The sequence below is a fragment of the Brachypodium distachyon genome, chromosome 1 (assembly GCF_000005505.3).
Source record: "Brachypodium distachyon strain Bd21 chromosome 1, Brachypodium_distachyon_v3.0, whole genome shotgun sequence".
Taxonomy (NCBI): Eukaryota; Viridiplantae; Streptophyta; class Magnoliopsida; order Poales; family Poaceae; genus Brachypodium; species Brachypodium distachyon.
Window position 1 is genome coordinate 61,293,539 of NC_016131.3, and position 15,967 is coordinate 61,309,505.

Below are 15,967 nucleotides of genomic sequence, written 5' to 3' on the forward strand. Positions count from 1 at the left end.
CGCCCGACGATTTTGCCTTCTACTTCCTCGTTTAATCTCGATCATCCTTAATATCAGATGAAAAATGTGTGTTTAACAAGGCAAAAACCTCCTGCACGTCGTTTAACAACAAGGAGACGTCAACAGCAGTGGACCAGGGGTGCTCGCCGGCAATGGTGGCTGGCTCATCATCACCAATGGCAGCATGAACACGTTGTCAGCGAGGACAGAGGAGCCAGTGAGTCGACCGATTTGGTGGGCTCACGAGAAACACCATTCCTCTTTTTCTCTGGTGGGTTGCTTGGTCCCCAAAACCATTTTGGGCCATTTGAAACCGCAGAGGTTGGCCCCAACCCCTGAACCAAACACACCTTGAAAGACGAGAGGAAGCCAGCACTCATCTAAGACATAAAAAGTACGGGGTAGATGAGTTACTTTCTCAACCACCTAAAAAAAGTGCGCACTTGACAAGAACAGAACCAATAATACAACATAAGCAAAAGCAAGCATAGAGCCCACAAGATGTCACCAACGGAGCTGAACTAACGTCCAACGCGTCCAGAACACAAACATCTGCTCAATACGGAACCTACTGATTAGAGAACAATGTTGAAAAGAAAGCATTGCCACAATGCGTTATGCGCTGTAGTTTTCTGCCTTCACCGCCCCGTTGTCCAAAGCTGTCAAACTGAAATTTTATCTCAGGCTGCATATGACGGGAAACAGCACATCAATATAATATAGCAGAAGAGAAGTATAAGCACGACAAATCAAGTTAGCAACCTTTAAGACTGGGATCAAGTTGGGCTCCTCCTATCAACTGGTAGACCATGTCCATTATGGGATGGTGATATCTGACGCTCTTGTCCATCTGGGCTAGGAGATCGACCATTTGACCTGTAGTGGCCCTTGTCCCGGGCATGTGGAGAGTGTGACCCCCCAGGAGAATATTTTTCACGGTCACCCCTGTCCCTGCAAACAATCATGGATTTAACTGAGTATGACAGACTGATAGGATGCAGGGAGCAGCATTGTAAAACATATAAGAACAACAAAGCATCATCACCAGCAAACGTAATTTTAGATAATTGTAAACTTATTTAGAACAGCTAATGCAGCACAGCACAGCATGGCTGGGCATGCGTACTGCCAAGCCAATTGAATTGAAATGTGAGATATCAATGTTACCTGTTCCTGTCAAAAAAAGGTTACCCACTTTGATCCCAAAATGTAACGTGCAATGCACTAAGGTGTTGCAACTGTTGGCTCAACAGCATCAATTCACTTGAAAAACAACTGTTTTCTGCATGTTTCTTAGCCAAGATTATCTTTAGACTCTTGAGTGCTAGTACCCACTTTATCTTTAACAGTAATGCCTTTCACATGCTCCAACTGTGGAGGACATAATACTTTCACTTTGGTCTTTATTCGCCAAACGTCATGATACTCTTTTGGGCTTTTAAACTCTAGATTCTTTGTTGACTGGATAATATAGAAAAGCAAGGCAGCAGAACTTAGAGCACAGCTTAAAAGCCTTACTTCAAAAGCAAATAGACAATAGCAATTCATCATCAATTAAGAAATAGTCAAACAGAACCATTTTGCTAACGTTAGATTCATGCACATACAAATTAACAGAAAAGTTTATTTGGTCATTTCCTTGTTGATCTTTATTATGCTTTGCATGGTAAAAATGAATTTGCCTATCTACATGAGATACACAATAAAAAATTGTAATCCTCTTGAAGTTACTTTTTTTTCCAAGCCTGACTTACGAGCTAATGAAGATGAAAATGGAAACAACCACCTATTATGCTGTTTAGCCAACAAATCAAGAGGACGATTTCGAGAACACTTCAAGTATTTAGGAAACGGATTTTTTGAAAAATTTAAATGTTTGTAATTTATTTCATCAATAAAGTAAAAAATATGAGAAGTGGTCGATTTTACCACGATTATATTTCTACATCATGGACAGGGTGAGAAAAACCAATCAATATGATTAGGACATTATAATTGTAATCAATTCTAACTGATTCTGCTTCTTTCTTTTTTACTTTACCCACATTATAAAGATATAACAATTAAAAAAGGTGGCTAATGGGTTTAATAGTGTTCCCCATTCTCTGTGCATCAACAAAACTGAAGGCAAGATAAAGTTGAGTATAATTGTTTCCTTACTGAACTTTCATCTTGCATCAGAATTGTTGGGCTGATGATGGAAATTTTCAAAATGAACAAAATGTTACAGCATTCTGGATTCCTGTAGCTATTGCACCATATACTTGCAGAATTGGTCATCACAACAAACTATAGTGTACGGAGTAAATGCCAATTGTGCGTTGGTATGCCAAAAGTGCAAATACAAATATTGATCTAGAGGTATTCAAGCAGAAATAGGTTAAAACTATCAATATGAGTCAAGGACAAAACATTAATCATGTCTATTTTCACAGAGAGTTCAAGATCAAACCTGGAGTGACGCCTAACTGGAGAAGGTTCAGGTGAATAAGCTGTGAGGAAAGAGATATATTTATAGATAAATGCAAGACTATAAGATATGCATTAAACTATCAGCTTTATACTTACAGGGGTAGCGCGATCTCGGGGATCTTGATAGTGATCGCCTTCTTCTGTAGTTTCCATCATGCCTTCCACTACATCAACAGAAGCACACATTTATTTTGGATCCTCCATATTTTGAGATTACCATATTCGTAATGCAAAGTAAGAAGACTGAACAAAGAATAATGTACCCTGTTCTTGTTCTGAAGCGCATCTCTTGTGGGGTTTTTCTATTCTCCTCAGCAAAAACTATTGAAATCTCTCGACCACATATAACTTGATGATTCAATTCTTGCTTGGCATATGCAGCGTCCTCAGAGTAGCGGAATTTCACAAACCCAAAACCACGTAGTTCCCTGTAAAATATATATCAACCCAACCAATGATGAAAACCTATTGCGGATCAACAAAAAATCAACAGCTCAGAGAAATCCATTTTCTGACAGTTAGCTTTCATTCACCATTTTAAAATGTGCAGTTGGCAAATACTAAATACGTGTAAGCATTGTTTGGCAATAGCAGAGGATACACAACAAGCACTCACCGACATTATTTTCAAGAAGAATTACATGATCCTAATATTAACTGCAAGCATATGGAAGTCACTGATGCACACATGCATATAATGTAAAAAAACAAAATCAGAGAGCTAATAACGATATGGCATGACATCACAAAGGAGTTGCTAAGGGAATTATTATATTTTAGTGAAAAAGTTCGAGTCTGTTGTGATTACATCATCCTTTAGACCCACATGAATCACACCAGTATAAGATCTAAGAGTGCAGTTTGTAAATTATCACTCAAGCTGCATAGCACATCAGCTTTCTAGCATTATTTAGCATCTTATTATTTATCCTTCATTTTAGCTCACATCATAACTCATTTTCCATGCGCATGACATGAGAGCACGAGACATAGCTCAAATGCATAAAAATGCAAATAAACTTAAGCTAAGCTATGATTACTTTGTGTGAAAATTCCTTGGAAGGTACACATCCTTTATAGGACCAAACTGCTCAAATGGACCCCGAATGTCTTCTAGCCTGCAAGAGAGAAAAAAGGACAAGGAAACATAATCAGTTTGCTACCGTGTAGTCATCCATGTACAGAAAAAGGCAGACATCACCATGTTTAGGTGACAGAAAATGACAATTTATAATGACTGCTAAACTACCGCTGCAATTCATTGGTTTGATAGCAAAAGGTGAAAACATGATTAGCTCGTTATGCCAGGGCATCACTTTGAGCTGGCTTTTAAAGATTCTGATTAACGTGACAATGGTTATTCTGAACTCGCTTTGATTTGCCATGATAATCCTGTTTTCCATGCAAGATAAAGCCTACTGAACGCAAGGATCTCTGAAGGCGCAACTCTGATGTTAACAACAGTGATAAAATGATACGGAGTACAAACAATGGACCAGCATTATGTATTTGCAATAGAAATTACACATATTCAGAAACATACTCCGTCTCATCTGGTAGATTACGATTAACGGTTCAACGCATCAATCAAACAACTACGAATACTAGGTCAGATGAGACAAAACCCGGTCTTACGGCTGGGGAAGCAAGAGAACGCACCTGGCGGTGAGGGATATGTTACGGACCAGAAGCCCGGTCGGCGCCGGCGGTTGGTCATATCCGCGGCGTGGCCCGCCGCCGCCGCCCCCGCCCTGGTATCGGTAGCGGTCGCGCGGGTCATCGTAGTGCTTGTAGCGGGGAGGGCTTCGGCTGTACCTCCTGCGTGGGCTGTAGCTCCGGCTTCGGCTGCGGCTGCGGTACCCGGCCATCGAACAGAGCGGAGGGGGCGCGCCTGAGAGAGAGAGAGGGGGGGGAACCGCTCTTGTTGTTTTAGGGTTTCTCTGAGGTTTGGATAATTTTTCGAAGGTAGAGAGAAGAACACAAGCAGCCTTAACAGATGGCATTCAACTTGAGAACACGCAGGCCTCGTGGGCCATGGCCCATGGGCCGATCCAAGTCCAAACCGCGCGAGTCGCATCGCCACGAAATCTAACCACCCTCCCGTCCCTTTGGGGTGCGCCTACATTCTCCTCCCACCGCCGCCGCCGGTCGCCGCAGATCACCGCCATGTCCCTGCATCCGCGCCGCTTCATCAGACACATCTGCTCCAGCTCCGCCTCCGAGCTCGCCTCGGTGCCGACCGCCGTATCGACCGCCGCCTCTCTCGCGGCAGACACCGTGCTCCGTGGCCCGCGCTTCGAATCCAACCTCCTGAAGCTCATCCCGCGCGCACTCCTCTTCGACCCGAGCTGCGTTCGCCTCACCCTCTCCCACCTCCTTCCCTCCCCTGAACCCTCACTCCACTTCCTCCTCTTCCTCTCCTCCCTCGTCCCCGCCCCCGAGGCTGCCCCGGCACCCTCGCCTCAGCTCCCCGGGGTCGACGCCTTCCTCCTCCGCCTCCCGCCACATCTCGCCGCAGATGCCGCCGCGCTACTCGCCTCCCACCTCGGCCTTCACCCGTCCATCCCTGCACTCAACGCTGCTTCCCGCGCTGCCCTCCGAGCCGCGCGCCCCGACCTCGTCTTCAACCTCTTCTCCACCTTTTCCTCCTCCCCCGACTTCCCAGGCGACGCCGACACCGTCTCCTGCCTCGCGCGCGCCTGCGCCGCTGACCGCCGCCCACTTGACGGCCTCCGCCTCCTCCGCGATGCCGCTCGACGTGGCTCCCCTCCGTCATCTGCTGCCGCCGCTGACCTCGTCAAAGCCTTCGCAGCCTCTGGCAACTTCCCCAAGGTATCTGATACGCTCCACCTCATGATCTCTGCGGGATATCCTCCAGATACGGTTGTCTACCAATGCATCATACACGGACTATTCGCACACAAGATGGGCGGTGAAGCCCTTCGTGTCTTCAATGAGATCAAGCTGCGTGGTTATGACATTGACGCAGTCACTTACACAACAGTGATCGATGGTTTATGTAAAGTGGGCAACATTGTGGATGCACGGAAAATGTGGGATGAGATGGTGCACAAAGGTATGGAGCCCAATGAGTATGCATATTGCTCTTTTCTCGGTTACTACTGTAAAGCTGGTGATTTTGATATGGCTTACAAGGTGTACGGTGAAATGCTTGGGAAGGGATTCAAGGAGAGTACAGTCAGCTGTAACATTATTCTCGCAGGGTTTTGTGTCCATATGAGGGTGGATGAAGCGATTTCTGTGTTTGAGGGAATGGTTACAGAGGGTATTGAGCATGATGTGTTCACTTACAACACATTGATTCAGGGCCTATGTAAAGTTGGGAGATTGGCTGAGGCGATTCGGATGTATCAGCGGCTATTGTCGTCTGGTTTGGAGCCAACTGTGTCAACCTTCACGCCACTCATTGACACCATGTGTGAGGAAGGCCAGGTGGATCATGCTGTCGAATTGTTTAGGTTGATGCAGGCTAAGGGCTTCGAACCGTTGGTGCGTAGCAATGATAGTGTCATAAATGGGTTCTGTAAGGCCAGGAGAGCTGATGATGCTATGGCATGGTTGGCAGGCATGTTGAAGAGCAATCTGAAACCTCAGAAACAGACATTCAATTCTTTGCTGGAGTTGCTGAGCACTTCCGAGCGAGTGGATGATGCACTGCTGATCCTAAATACAATGCTCAAATCTGGATTTGGATTAGACAGTTTGCCCTGTACGATACTTGTTGATAAGCTATGCACAGGAAATGTACCTTACTCTCATAAGTTGGAGGATATTTTGGTGAGCAGCTAATAGCATTCAGATGTTTTCCCAAACATAGAATTGTTCATTTGTTTTCTCCTGGATTGATGTCTTTACCAAGACAATTTTTTGTTAGTATTGTTTGAGTACTCGAAGGACTTGCGTAGAAAGTAACAGAGCTCCGAGAAATGACGACAGCTTGTTGGTCTGCGCCTCTGCGGTGATAGCTTCCTTGACGAATATCAGTGTGTCATCTTCCATGACACTAGCAGCTTGATCAGGATGATAGTAACAGTGGAGATCTGATGAGCAGCTCTGTAGCCACCTTCTTCAGGAGCTGCAAAGGGCTCTTCAAGATAACCTGAGATTTCTCTGAACAGTAAGGGCTGCGGCCTCCACCTGGCTGTTCTCTGCATCTCCATCCCGGGGTATGTATTCTGCTTTGGCCCTCTGGCCCTCCCTTTTCTTTTCTGTCTATTTTCAAATCTTACAATAGCCTACATCATCAACCTGCAGGCTGCATCTTGGCTGTCCTATATCCCATTTGAGCAGATCGGTTCAACTAGGTTTTGTTTTTGTTAAGAGATTTATGATGGTCCATATGTACAAACCTAAATAGGACTGTTGGATGGCTTATTTTCTTCTCGTTTTATATAGTTTTGTATGTCCATATTAATTAACCCCTGACTGGGGTTTTATGAATATCCATTTTTTCCTTGTTTTGTGTTGCCTAATCATAGTTGTTTCACGTAGCTGATTGCTTTATTCACTGTGCAGATTCGGCTTGATAGTTTTTTGGAACAGTAATAAAGAGCAATCAATTATAGAAAACTAGTACACAACAGTGTTTCACGGTGTAATGCTGTGAATCCAACAATCTACAGACATATATACATCTGAATGTATAGGTCTTTGCTGGCTCTTCTAGGCTGGAAATCTGCAACAGATATGTTGTTCATCATGTATCTGCTTGTGACATGCGCAGAGGACCAAGGCCAATTTATTTCTCCATTACTGTATGTTTCCACCTGTTTGAATTTTTGGCAATGATGTTGCAGCATGATGTATAGTTATTTATGAGAATCAGGATTTATAGTTATTTATACAGTACTTTATAGTACTAGTATCCAACCGACCTGGTAATGTAACGCTTTTTTTTTTCACCTTCTCGATTTCTAGTTTGTTGCTACATGTCTTTTCTAATTTGTATCACCTTCTTTATCACCCAAATGTGGTTGCAATGGCACTGTTCTTAGCTGTGATCAACTCCACGGGAGAGGAAGTAATAGTTTTATCTTTGAGTACATGATCACCGTGATATTAAGAGGGGTGAAACCAAAGTTCCTTTGATCTGGGTCGAGTCTCTGAAAATTGCAGTTGAAAGCAAATTCCTTCCGCTTTTCATAAGTATAGGAAAACCTGCCATGGTTGAACTTTAGATGTTTTGGGAGGTTCTGAGATTTCTCTAACCGGAACCTTTGCTAATTTAAAATCTTGGTGCATTTTAGATATGAGTTCATCCTTCCTCATGCCCTTGTAGGGCCGGACCAATGAGCTGTTCAGCTCGTTAAGCTCATAAAGATAACGAGCTGAAACTCTTGTTCGGCTCGGTTCATTAGGAATACGTTAAACTTCTGAGTGCCCGAAAGCGCACAACGAAATAGGACATGCCAATGGCAGGATTGTCATTGGATCCGCAATAGCTACATGAGACACCATAGTCCCTCATCTTTCTGGTCGACCCTCTTGGGCTCTTGGAACAGTAACTTTGGAATGGTTAGGGCGATTCCAATGTGGTGACCCTAATATTCTCACCTTCTTGTGGTGCATTTGGAAATCTCGGAACAAATTTCTCTTCAACAGGAAAATATCATCTCCTCTTCAGGTGGATCCATATGCTGTGAGTTTAATTGCAGGTTCAATCTGACAGGTCTCACACTTAAATGGCTTCAACATCTATTCTGATGCGGCTTGGAAGCCCTCGGCGTCGCAAATAGACAGATCGACTCAAGTTGGACTAGGAATCTTCATTGACTCACACATCACAGGTCTCAGGTGGACAGCTCAAATTCAAGCCGCTTCTCCCCCGGTCTCTTCAGCTAATCAAGCCGAAGCCATGGGAGCTTTGCTTGCTGCTTCTATCATTTCTTATCTCAACCAACAGGAAGCTAAACAGATCACAGACAACCAAACCATTGCTTTGGCCTGTCAGCACAATGATGTCATCAATCACCCTGGACACTGGACCATCATGCAGCAAATCCTCCAAATCTCCTCTACTCTGGACAAGCTCAAGTGCAGGATGATATTCACTCTTAGAGACAACAACTCTGTAGCGCACTATCTAGCCAAAAGAGCTCTAAAATTTCAGAGATGCAGCAACACCTTCACTTGTACTAACAAAGATCACAAAGCAGCTGCTTGCCCTTGGCGCAACTTTGTAATATTCAAAGCCTCGACTCGTTCAGGCTTCCCTCTGTACTTTGTTGTTAAGGAATAAATTTTCTGGTTTACAAAAAAAAATGCGGCGACCCATTTCGTCCAGAAGTGTTCGTTTGTGTCCGTGCGGACAAAACACACACCCCAATGCAATGAACCATTACGGCGGTTGTTCGCTTTTCTGTCCGGCTTGACCCATTTCCGGCACAAATCTGGGCCAGATTTACGTCTGGGCGGACAGTGCACTTGTTCTCCTTTATCCTCCCTTGTCCTCCCCCGGAGCCATCTGTTTTTGACTAAACTAAATAAACAAACATATCAAATAGGTGATCGCGTCGAGGGGTGGGTGGGTGGGGGGCACGGCACAAGCCGGACAAGGTCTTCTGGGGTGTCCGAGTCACCACCCATGACCAAAACAGACAACTTTGAGTCACCCTTAGTTCTTGTAGCCCAGACTCCGAAGACCGGCTACCTCTGCACCCCTTTGCCCGTTGGCCCATCCTACCAAAGCAAGCAGGACCACTCTCAAGACTATGTTCACAAACACGACAAACACACACTTGTTGACGGCGTTTACCACAAACATTTCTCCATTTTTATACTAAATGCACTTCAAATGAGAAGCACGGAAATAAGGGGTATCCCAATGGTAGATTCAATATTGACTCTTCATGTGTCTTAGAATCAACGATGAAATAACACATGTACCATGTTGTAAGCTAACTGTACATAATTTGCTAGAATTAGATTTATTGGTGTACATTGATAAAGTGGTCGATTCTTAAGTCACTCTTAAACCACTGCTCCCTCCGCCTGGTATTACGTGTCACAACTTTATCTAGATACACATGTATCTAGACGCATTTTACCGTGTAGATACATGCAAAGATGTCACACTTAATACCGAACGGAGAACTCGAAGACTTCTTCTCTCTCCTCCCACCCTTCACATCATCAATTTTCAAATAAAAATGGATCTTTGCAGATGCCCAAGTGATTCCTACAAACCCACCTTCTTTTGTGCCTCCATGGTTCATGAAAATTACAATGGGATTGCCATCATGCATAATACCTTCACAATTTCTCTTCCTCCCAACCAGAAACCGATCATTTCTTTATGTCGCGTTGGACATCTCTTCATGTTTTAAATCCTCTTTGGCATTGTGATGGATCATCACAATCTAGCTTCTATGACATCCTTGTCTATTTTACTACATGGATAACCAAATTTTTTTAACTTTATGAATATTCTTTTACAGCATATATAGATCATAAAATAAGTCTAGTACTGAAACAAAAAACCATAATCCAATGGCACACCTATCTGACCGTTAACCTGACCGAAGGCCGGTAATAAGCTCATCCCAAAGCGGCACGAAGAAATATCTAAATGCACATCAACTGCTAAATTCGATCGACTGTAAACTTTCTGGATTCCGGATTCATATGTTGCTATAAATAGCGAGTCGATTATCAACATGAGTCAGCATGTTTATCGATTCGATCTCGCTACCCATGCCGCATTTGCTGTCAGATCAGACGCCTGTGGCCACCTCACCCATTAACCAGCAAATTACCAACTCAGATTCTTTCCTTAATTCGTGCAGATCGCATCCACGGATCGGGCGGGCGTCGCCTCTTTCCAATCTCCAGAATTTTAAAATACTCGTCCCACTCAGAGGCGAATCGCCCACGCAAAATGCAAGGCTCGAGCTCGGAGGAGCATTTCTTTCTTTTTTTCTCGGATCGCTAGCTAGCGCTGCTCTGGCGGGCACTGACTGCATCCAACCGCTTCCGCGACCGCTTCCCCACATGGGTAATCTCGGAGCGGCGCGTGTATAAATACCCGAGAAAAACTTGGCATCGCCTCCCCGACCCGAAGAACACTCCTCTTCCACCCCGACCAATCTCGGCCATTGCTCTTCTTCCGGCCGTTTGTCCGCGTCGGTCGTAGAGGTTAGGATGGGGATAGTGAGGCCTGCGGATGATGTGGAAAGCGGGGTGGTGGGTGCCGGGGGCGGCGGCGGCGAGGTGACGGCGCCGCTCCTACTCCGGGATCACAAGGATGATGCGGCGGCGGTGGAGGATGCCAAGATCCAGGTGGACGAGAAGGTGGATTCGTGCGGAGGCGGCCCGGAAGGGTCCATCTGGATGGTTCTGCTCAGCACCGCGGTGGCCGTGTGCGGCTCCTTCGAGTTCGGAACCTGTGTAAGCCGCCGCCAAATTAACCCTTCCTCTCCTCTCTGTTGTATTGTGTGGCTAGGCGTTGCGCTGAGATGAATGACGAGAGTGTACTCAACTGGACGCGCACGAGCGGCGCCTATGGTATGTTTGGCTCACGATGCGCTACTTTTGGTCAACTAAAGGTTTCCAAAGAAAAGGAGGCAAATGTGCCTGAAAGGTGATGACCGTTGAGCTAGAGATGAATATGCATGTGAGGAATTTCCTGCCGTGCATGGTCGACGTTCCCATTTGCAAAATTCCACAAAAGATCATAATGTCCTGCTAAAAGAATTCCACGAAATTCATGAATGTGGTACACATGAAGCTACCTAAACATGGAAAAATTCAAGTTCATTTCTGTATTCTGGTATTCAGAATCAAGGGGCGACCAGGGGCGAATTTGGAACTGAAATATTGCATGTTTACATAACTTTTGTATGTATTATTTTGTTATTTTTGGAATAATATGTCTCATGCACTTTTCACTATTTTGTAGTAGTATATGGCTTCAGTAGGCACCAACAATCCTGCCTTTTCTTGTCATCATTTGGTTTAGTTTAGACATGTACAAGTATTAAAAATTGCAAAACTGTCGTATGTTTTGTGTTCAAGATTATTCTTCTTTCTAAAACTGGGAGGATTGATTTACAAAACAGGAAGGATGGTGATATGGATAGTTCATCACATCTCATCACATTGGATGTGGATGTATCTCAACATTTGTTTTTAGCTACATTACAAGATTCCCTTTCCAAGACTGATTATTCTGCCATGTGGTATATTTATCTACAATTTTTGTGAAAGATATGCCATCTTATTTGCAGGTTGGTTATTCTGCACCAACTCAGTCAGGAATAGTGGATGAAGTCGGACTGTCCATCTCTGAGGTTTGCAACATGAATAAGCTTTCTTTTGAAGCGACATAAATTTCAAAATTGAATTGTGCAGTACTGTTTTTTCGGCCCTAATCTTCTCTGTAACTGTGATATGTGCTAATCCACTTAAACCCTACAGTTCGCTATCTTTGGATCTGTATTGACGATTGGGGCAATGATTGGTGCTGTTACTAGTGGGCGTTTAGCGGACTTTGTTGGACGTAAAATGGTAGATTGACTCCATTATATAATTTTTTCATTTTTACTTCACATTCATATTCTAATCATGTCTTGTTTCATTTGTCAAAGACCATGCGGATATCAGCTACTATTTGCATTTTTGGTTGGCTGTCTATATATTTTGCTAAGGTTTGTTAATTATTTTGTAAAGACACCTGTAGTATTATGCATTTCCTCCCCTGTCTTACCTTGATTTTCTGATGTGAAGGGTGCTACTATGCTCTACTTTGGAAGAACCTTGCTGGGCTATAGCACTGGAGTTCTTTCTTATGTGGTATGTACCACTTAGTTCAAAATATTTTGTCGACTCCTGTGATCCTGTCTCACATCTCCCCACCCTTGGTCAACTTCTTGTTCTGGTGTGCTCATGTCGCGCTGGATGTTGGCAGGTGCCTGTGTTCATAGCTGAGATAGCACCAAAGAATCTCAGAGGAGGCCTTGCAACTTCAAACCAGGTTTGTAAACTAGAGGAAGAAATCCCCATAAAGCTCGCTTAACTTTGTTAAGTTTTAATAAGCTTCTACAACATGTTTTTCTGCATGTGCAGTTGTTGATCTGTTCTGGGAGTTCAGCTACTTACATAACAGGGGCGCTGGTTGCATGGCGCAATTTGGTATTAGTTGGTAATTTGTCTTCACATCCATGTGATTAACATGGTTATTCTTCACATTTACATTGGAGGCAAATAATTAAAATTTTGTCGTGCAGGTATATTGCCATGTGTTCTCCTCTTAGCAGGTCTCTTCTTCATTCCAGAATCACCGAGATGGCTGGTAAGGAATTTTTGAATTTGGTATTCTGTGCAACATGGGTTTTTTGAATTTATCGGGAGGAGAAAATGATCCATTTGCTTGATGGTTTTTAGTGCTTTAAAAATAATGCAAAGATTAGTGGCATTTACAAGTTACCATACAACCTCCTTTTATAGCAAAATTAAGCATAGACGATGAGGATTAAAATAAAACACAAAGTAAATAGTCATAGTCATACTCGTTAGCTGATATGAAAATTTTACTTTAGTCACTTCATGATGCGGTCTTCTTTACTGATCTCACTCTGTGTCTTGTTACAGGCTAATGTTGGAAGGGAGAAAGAATTTCACACCTCATTGCAGAAGCTTCGTGGAGAGAAAGCTGACATATCTGAAGAGGCCATTGAGATAAAAGTTAGTTACTGTCGTAATAGCATACATACATTAGGATACAACGCCAGACTGTACTAAAATATGATCTGTTTATTCAGGAGCATATTGAATCAGTGCAGAGCTTCCCAAAGGCCAGGGTTCAAGAATTGTTTCTGAGCAAAAATATATATGCTGTCATTGTAAGAAATCAATTTGACTACTTCATGCCAAAATGTCATTATTTTTTGCCCACTGAATTCAGAATGCGTCAAACAAAAATCGTAAAGGTTAACCAAACATATCATTTATGGATCTTAATGCACAGGTGGGCGTTGGCTTGATGATCTTCCAGCAACTGGGAGGGATAAATGGTGTAGGATTCTATGCGAGCTATATCTTTACTTCTGCGGGTACGCAAATATCGTGATCATTGTGTTATCCTTTTCTAAAAGTTCTGTATGAGATGTGCTGATTTTATGTCAATTTCAGGATTTTCTGGAAAACTTGGAACCATCTTGATTGGCATTATTCAGGTTTTTGATAGGCTGCATTTGGTTAGTAAATTCTAACTATAGAAGATTCTGTTTATAACCGTGACCATTTCAGATTCCCATTACATTGTTTGGCGCCATCCTCATGGATCGGAGTGGAAGAAGGGTTCTTCTAATGGTATAAATGCTACGAGCTGAGCTTAAGTATACAAAGAAAAAATAATTGGCAGAATTTGTTGTGAGATCCATTTATTATCTAGGTATCCGCATCTGGAACGTTCCTGGGCTGCTTTATGACAGGAATATCATTCTACCTAAAGGTACCTACATTTTTCCTAATTGTAGTAATGGAGTTTGTTATGAAACTTTTTGGGAACATATGGGAGGCTGAGAATTGAGATACTGTCTTAAGTTATCTTGATGGCAATCTCTCAAGGAACAACTTGGAAAATATTGAATTAATGTTATCAGGAAAAAGCAAAGGCGAAAACTTATTTTCTTGTTGTTTCTGTACATGATGGTGAATGCCAAATGGTGATCTTTTAGGCGCACGGACTATTCCTAGAATGGGTTCCTGCATTGGCTGTTTCTGGCATACTTGTAAGGAATATGTTACTTAGTCCTGCAAATGAATTGTATTCTATTTCATCTTCTGAACGCTGATCATGTCTGCTGATGCTGATTATGAAATAGGTTTACATAGGTGCATACTCAATTGGAATGGGACCTGTCCCTTGGGTTATCATGTCCGAGGTAAACAAGGATTGGAGCTTGTTTTGGATGATTCTGTCATGCTTGACATTCTACAGAAAAAACTACATGAGCGGCTGACCTTTCCTGGGTTAATTGCCTGCAGATATTCTCGATTAAGATGAAAGCGATCGGTGGAAGCTTGGTGACACTTGTTAGTTGGTTTGGTTCCTTCGTGATCTCTTACTCTTTCAGCTTCCTAATGGACTGGAGCTCAGCAGGTATTGCCACCAACACAGAAGTACAGCTCATATATACTACTCCCTCCGTTCCATAATTCTTGTCGTTGTTTTAGTACAAATTTGAACTAAAACAACGACAAGAATTATGGGACGGAGGGAGTAACAGTTTTCAGTCCTCACTCCTATGGTCCCAGTAGTTGCAGACACGCATCTTCCATCCTTCTTTGAAGGAGCAGAGGAGCTGTGCTGAAAAGTTAGCAAACCATTTAGCTTCGACAAAACTCTGCCATTACACGAAAAATGCATGAATCAGAAGCATAATTTATTCTGACTTGTACATTCCAATTCTTATTAATGGAAAACGACGCTGTCGTATTCGTCAAAAAAGAAGCATAATTTTTGCAGTAACCGGGAAAAAAGAGAAAGATGTGTGGTTTTATTACTTAAGTTGGTCTCTTTGCTGCTGTGTTTATACAGGCACGTTCTTTATGTTCTCTGCGGCGAGCATGCTGACTATATTGTTCGTGGTGAGGCTAGTGCCTGAAACCAAAGGCAGAACTCTCGAGGAGATCCAGGACTCGCTGAATTCCAGAAGATAAGGGTCAATGGAAACTAAACCAAAGGCAGAACACTCGAGGAGATCCAGGACTCGCTGAATTCCAGAAGATAGGGTCAATAGAAACTATACATGCATCCCTTACTCCATTTCTCACCGTGGCAGCATATATACATCGATTTTCTTTGGTTGTTTTTCTCCCTATGATAGCTTTCCTCTCGGGTGTAGTGTTGAAGTGTATTTGTAGGTTAAGTATGCGCAGATTATGTACCAAGTTTGATAAGACTTTTAAGTAATAGATCATTTCTGGCCTTTTTGAGAAAAATAATAATGGAAAGAACGCACGTGTCAAAGATCCTCTCACGTACATTAGGGTGACCTGGAGCCACTGACATGTGGGCCCTCCATCTGTGGGGTTTACATGTCAGTGGCCCAACGTTACCCTGATGCACGTTAGGGGATCCATCTCCATGTCGATATACTTAGGCAGAGCACGAGACTTAAGTTAGGCTATTTCATGCCATTTTTTTATTTGATTCTCTTCTCTCGCTGATGGCTAGGTGAACCATCGGTTCGGTTTGGTTTCTGAAAGGTTCCACGTTTAACGTATTTTATATCTAGAAATTAGTCATGAAAGTCTCAGCACCAAATATGACCTAAAAAATTATTATAAAAACAATTAGACTTAAATTTTTACACGAGCTTCATTGCACAATTTGATCGTGATGAATTATGTCCTAAGTTAATCACTCCCTCCGATCCAAATTAATTGTTGCAACTTTGTCTTGACGCCTTTCAGTGTGTAGGTAAATGCATATCTAGACAAAGCCGCGACAATTAATTTGACACCAGATTAT

At 43.0% G+C, this 15,967-nt stretch overlaps 3 protein-coding genes across 5 annotated transcripts; 2 read left to right on the top strand and 1 right to left on the bottom strand.

The window, feature by feature from the left end:
* Window positions 1-381: 381 nt before the first annotated feature.
* On the bottom strand, window positions 382-4,447 carry LOC100829528 (serine/arginine-rich SC35-like splicing factor SCL28). 2 transcript variants are annotated; one of them, XM_003557847.4, is made up of 7 exons: window positions 4,132-4,446; window positions 3,513-3,590; window positions 2,736-2,900; window positions 2,569-2,636; window positions 2,453-2,492; window positions 763-951; window positions 382-685 (listed from the first exon to the last, which is right to left on the bottom strand). In XM_003557847.4, the coding sequence occupies exons 1-6, from the start codon at window positions 4,338-4,340 to the stop codon at window positions 777-779; spliced, it is 735 nt and encodes a 244-aa protein (XP_003557895.1). In that variant the 5' UTR covers window positions 4,341-4,446; the 3' UTR covers window positions 382-685; window positions 763-776. The 2 variants fall into 2 exon arrangements, 1 of the variants encoding a protein (XP_003557895.1); XR_729926.3 differs by lacking the exon at window positions 382-685 and adding an exon at window positions 1,168-1,461 and having other exon boundaries at window positions 810-951; window positions 4,132-4,447.
* A 109-nt stretch (window positions 4,448-4,556) lies between these two features.
* On the top strand, window positions 4,557-7,497 carry LOC100845359 (pentatricopeptide repeat-containing protein At5g18950). 2 transcript variants are annotated; one of them, XM_010230290.3, is made up of 2 exons: window positions 4,557-6,659; window positions 7,009-7,497. In XM_010230290.3, the coding sequence occupies exon 1, from the start codon at window positions 4,639-4,641 to the stop codon at window positions 6,280-6,282; it is 1,644 nt and encodes a 547-aa protein (XP_010228592.1). In that variant the 5' UTR covers window positions 4,557-4,638; the 3' UTR covers window positions 6,283-6,659; window positions 7,009-7,497. The 2 variants fall into 2 exon arrangements, with proteins under 2 accessions (XP_010228592.1, XP_003561611.1); XM_003561563.4 differs by lacking the exon at window positions 7,009-7,497 and adding an exon at window positions 6,748-6,953.
* A 2,589-nt stretch (window positions 7,498-10,086) lies between these two features.
* LOC100837298 (sugar transporter ERD6-like 16) lies at window positions 10,087-15,447 on the top strand. The gene is made up of 18 exons (XM_003557783.4): window positions 10,087-10,878; window positions 11,718-11,780; window positions 11,908-11,997; window positions 12,078-12,137; window positions 12,217-12,282; window positions 12,398-12,463; window positions 12,556-12,631; window positions 12,717-12,781; window positions 13,081-13,173; window positions 13,251-13,331; window positions 13,457-13,541; window positions 13,621-13,664; window positions 13,738-13,800; window positions 13,883-13,942; window positions 14,169-14,222; window positions 14,316-14,375; window positions 14,479-14,593; window positions 15,032-15,447. The coding sequence occupies exons 1-18, from the start codon at window positions 10,633-10,635 to the stop codon at window positions 15,151-15,153; spliced, it is 1,509 nt and encodes a 502-aa protein (XP_003557831.1). The 5' UTR covers window positions 10,087-10,632; the 3' UTR covers window positions 15,154-15,447.
* Window positions 15,448-15,967: the final 520 nt, after the last annotated feature.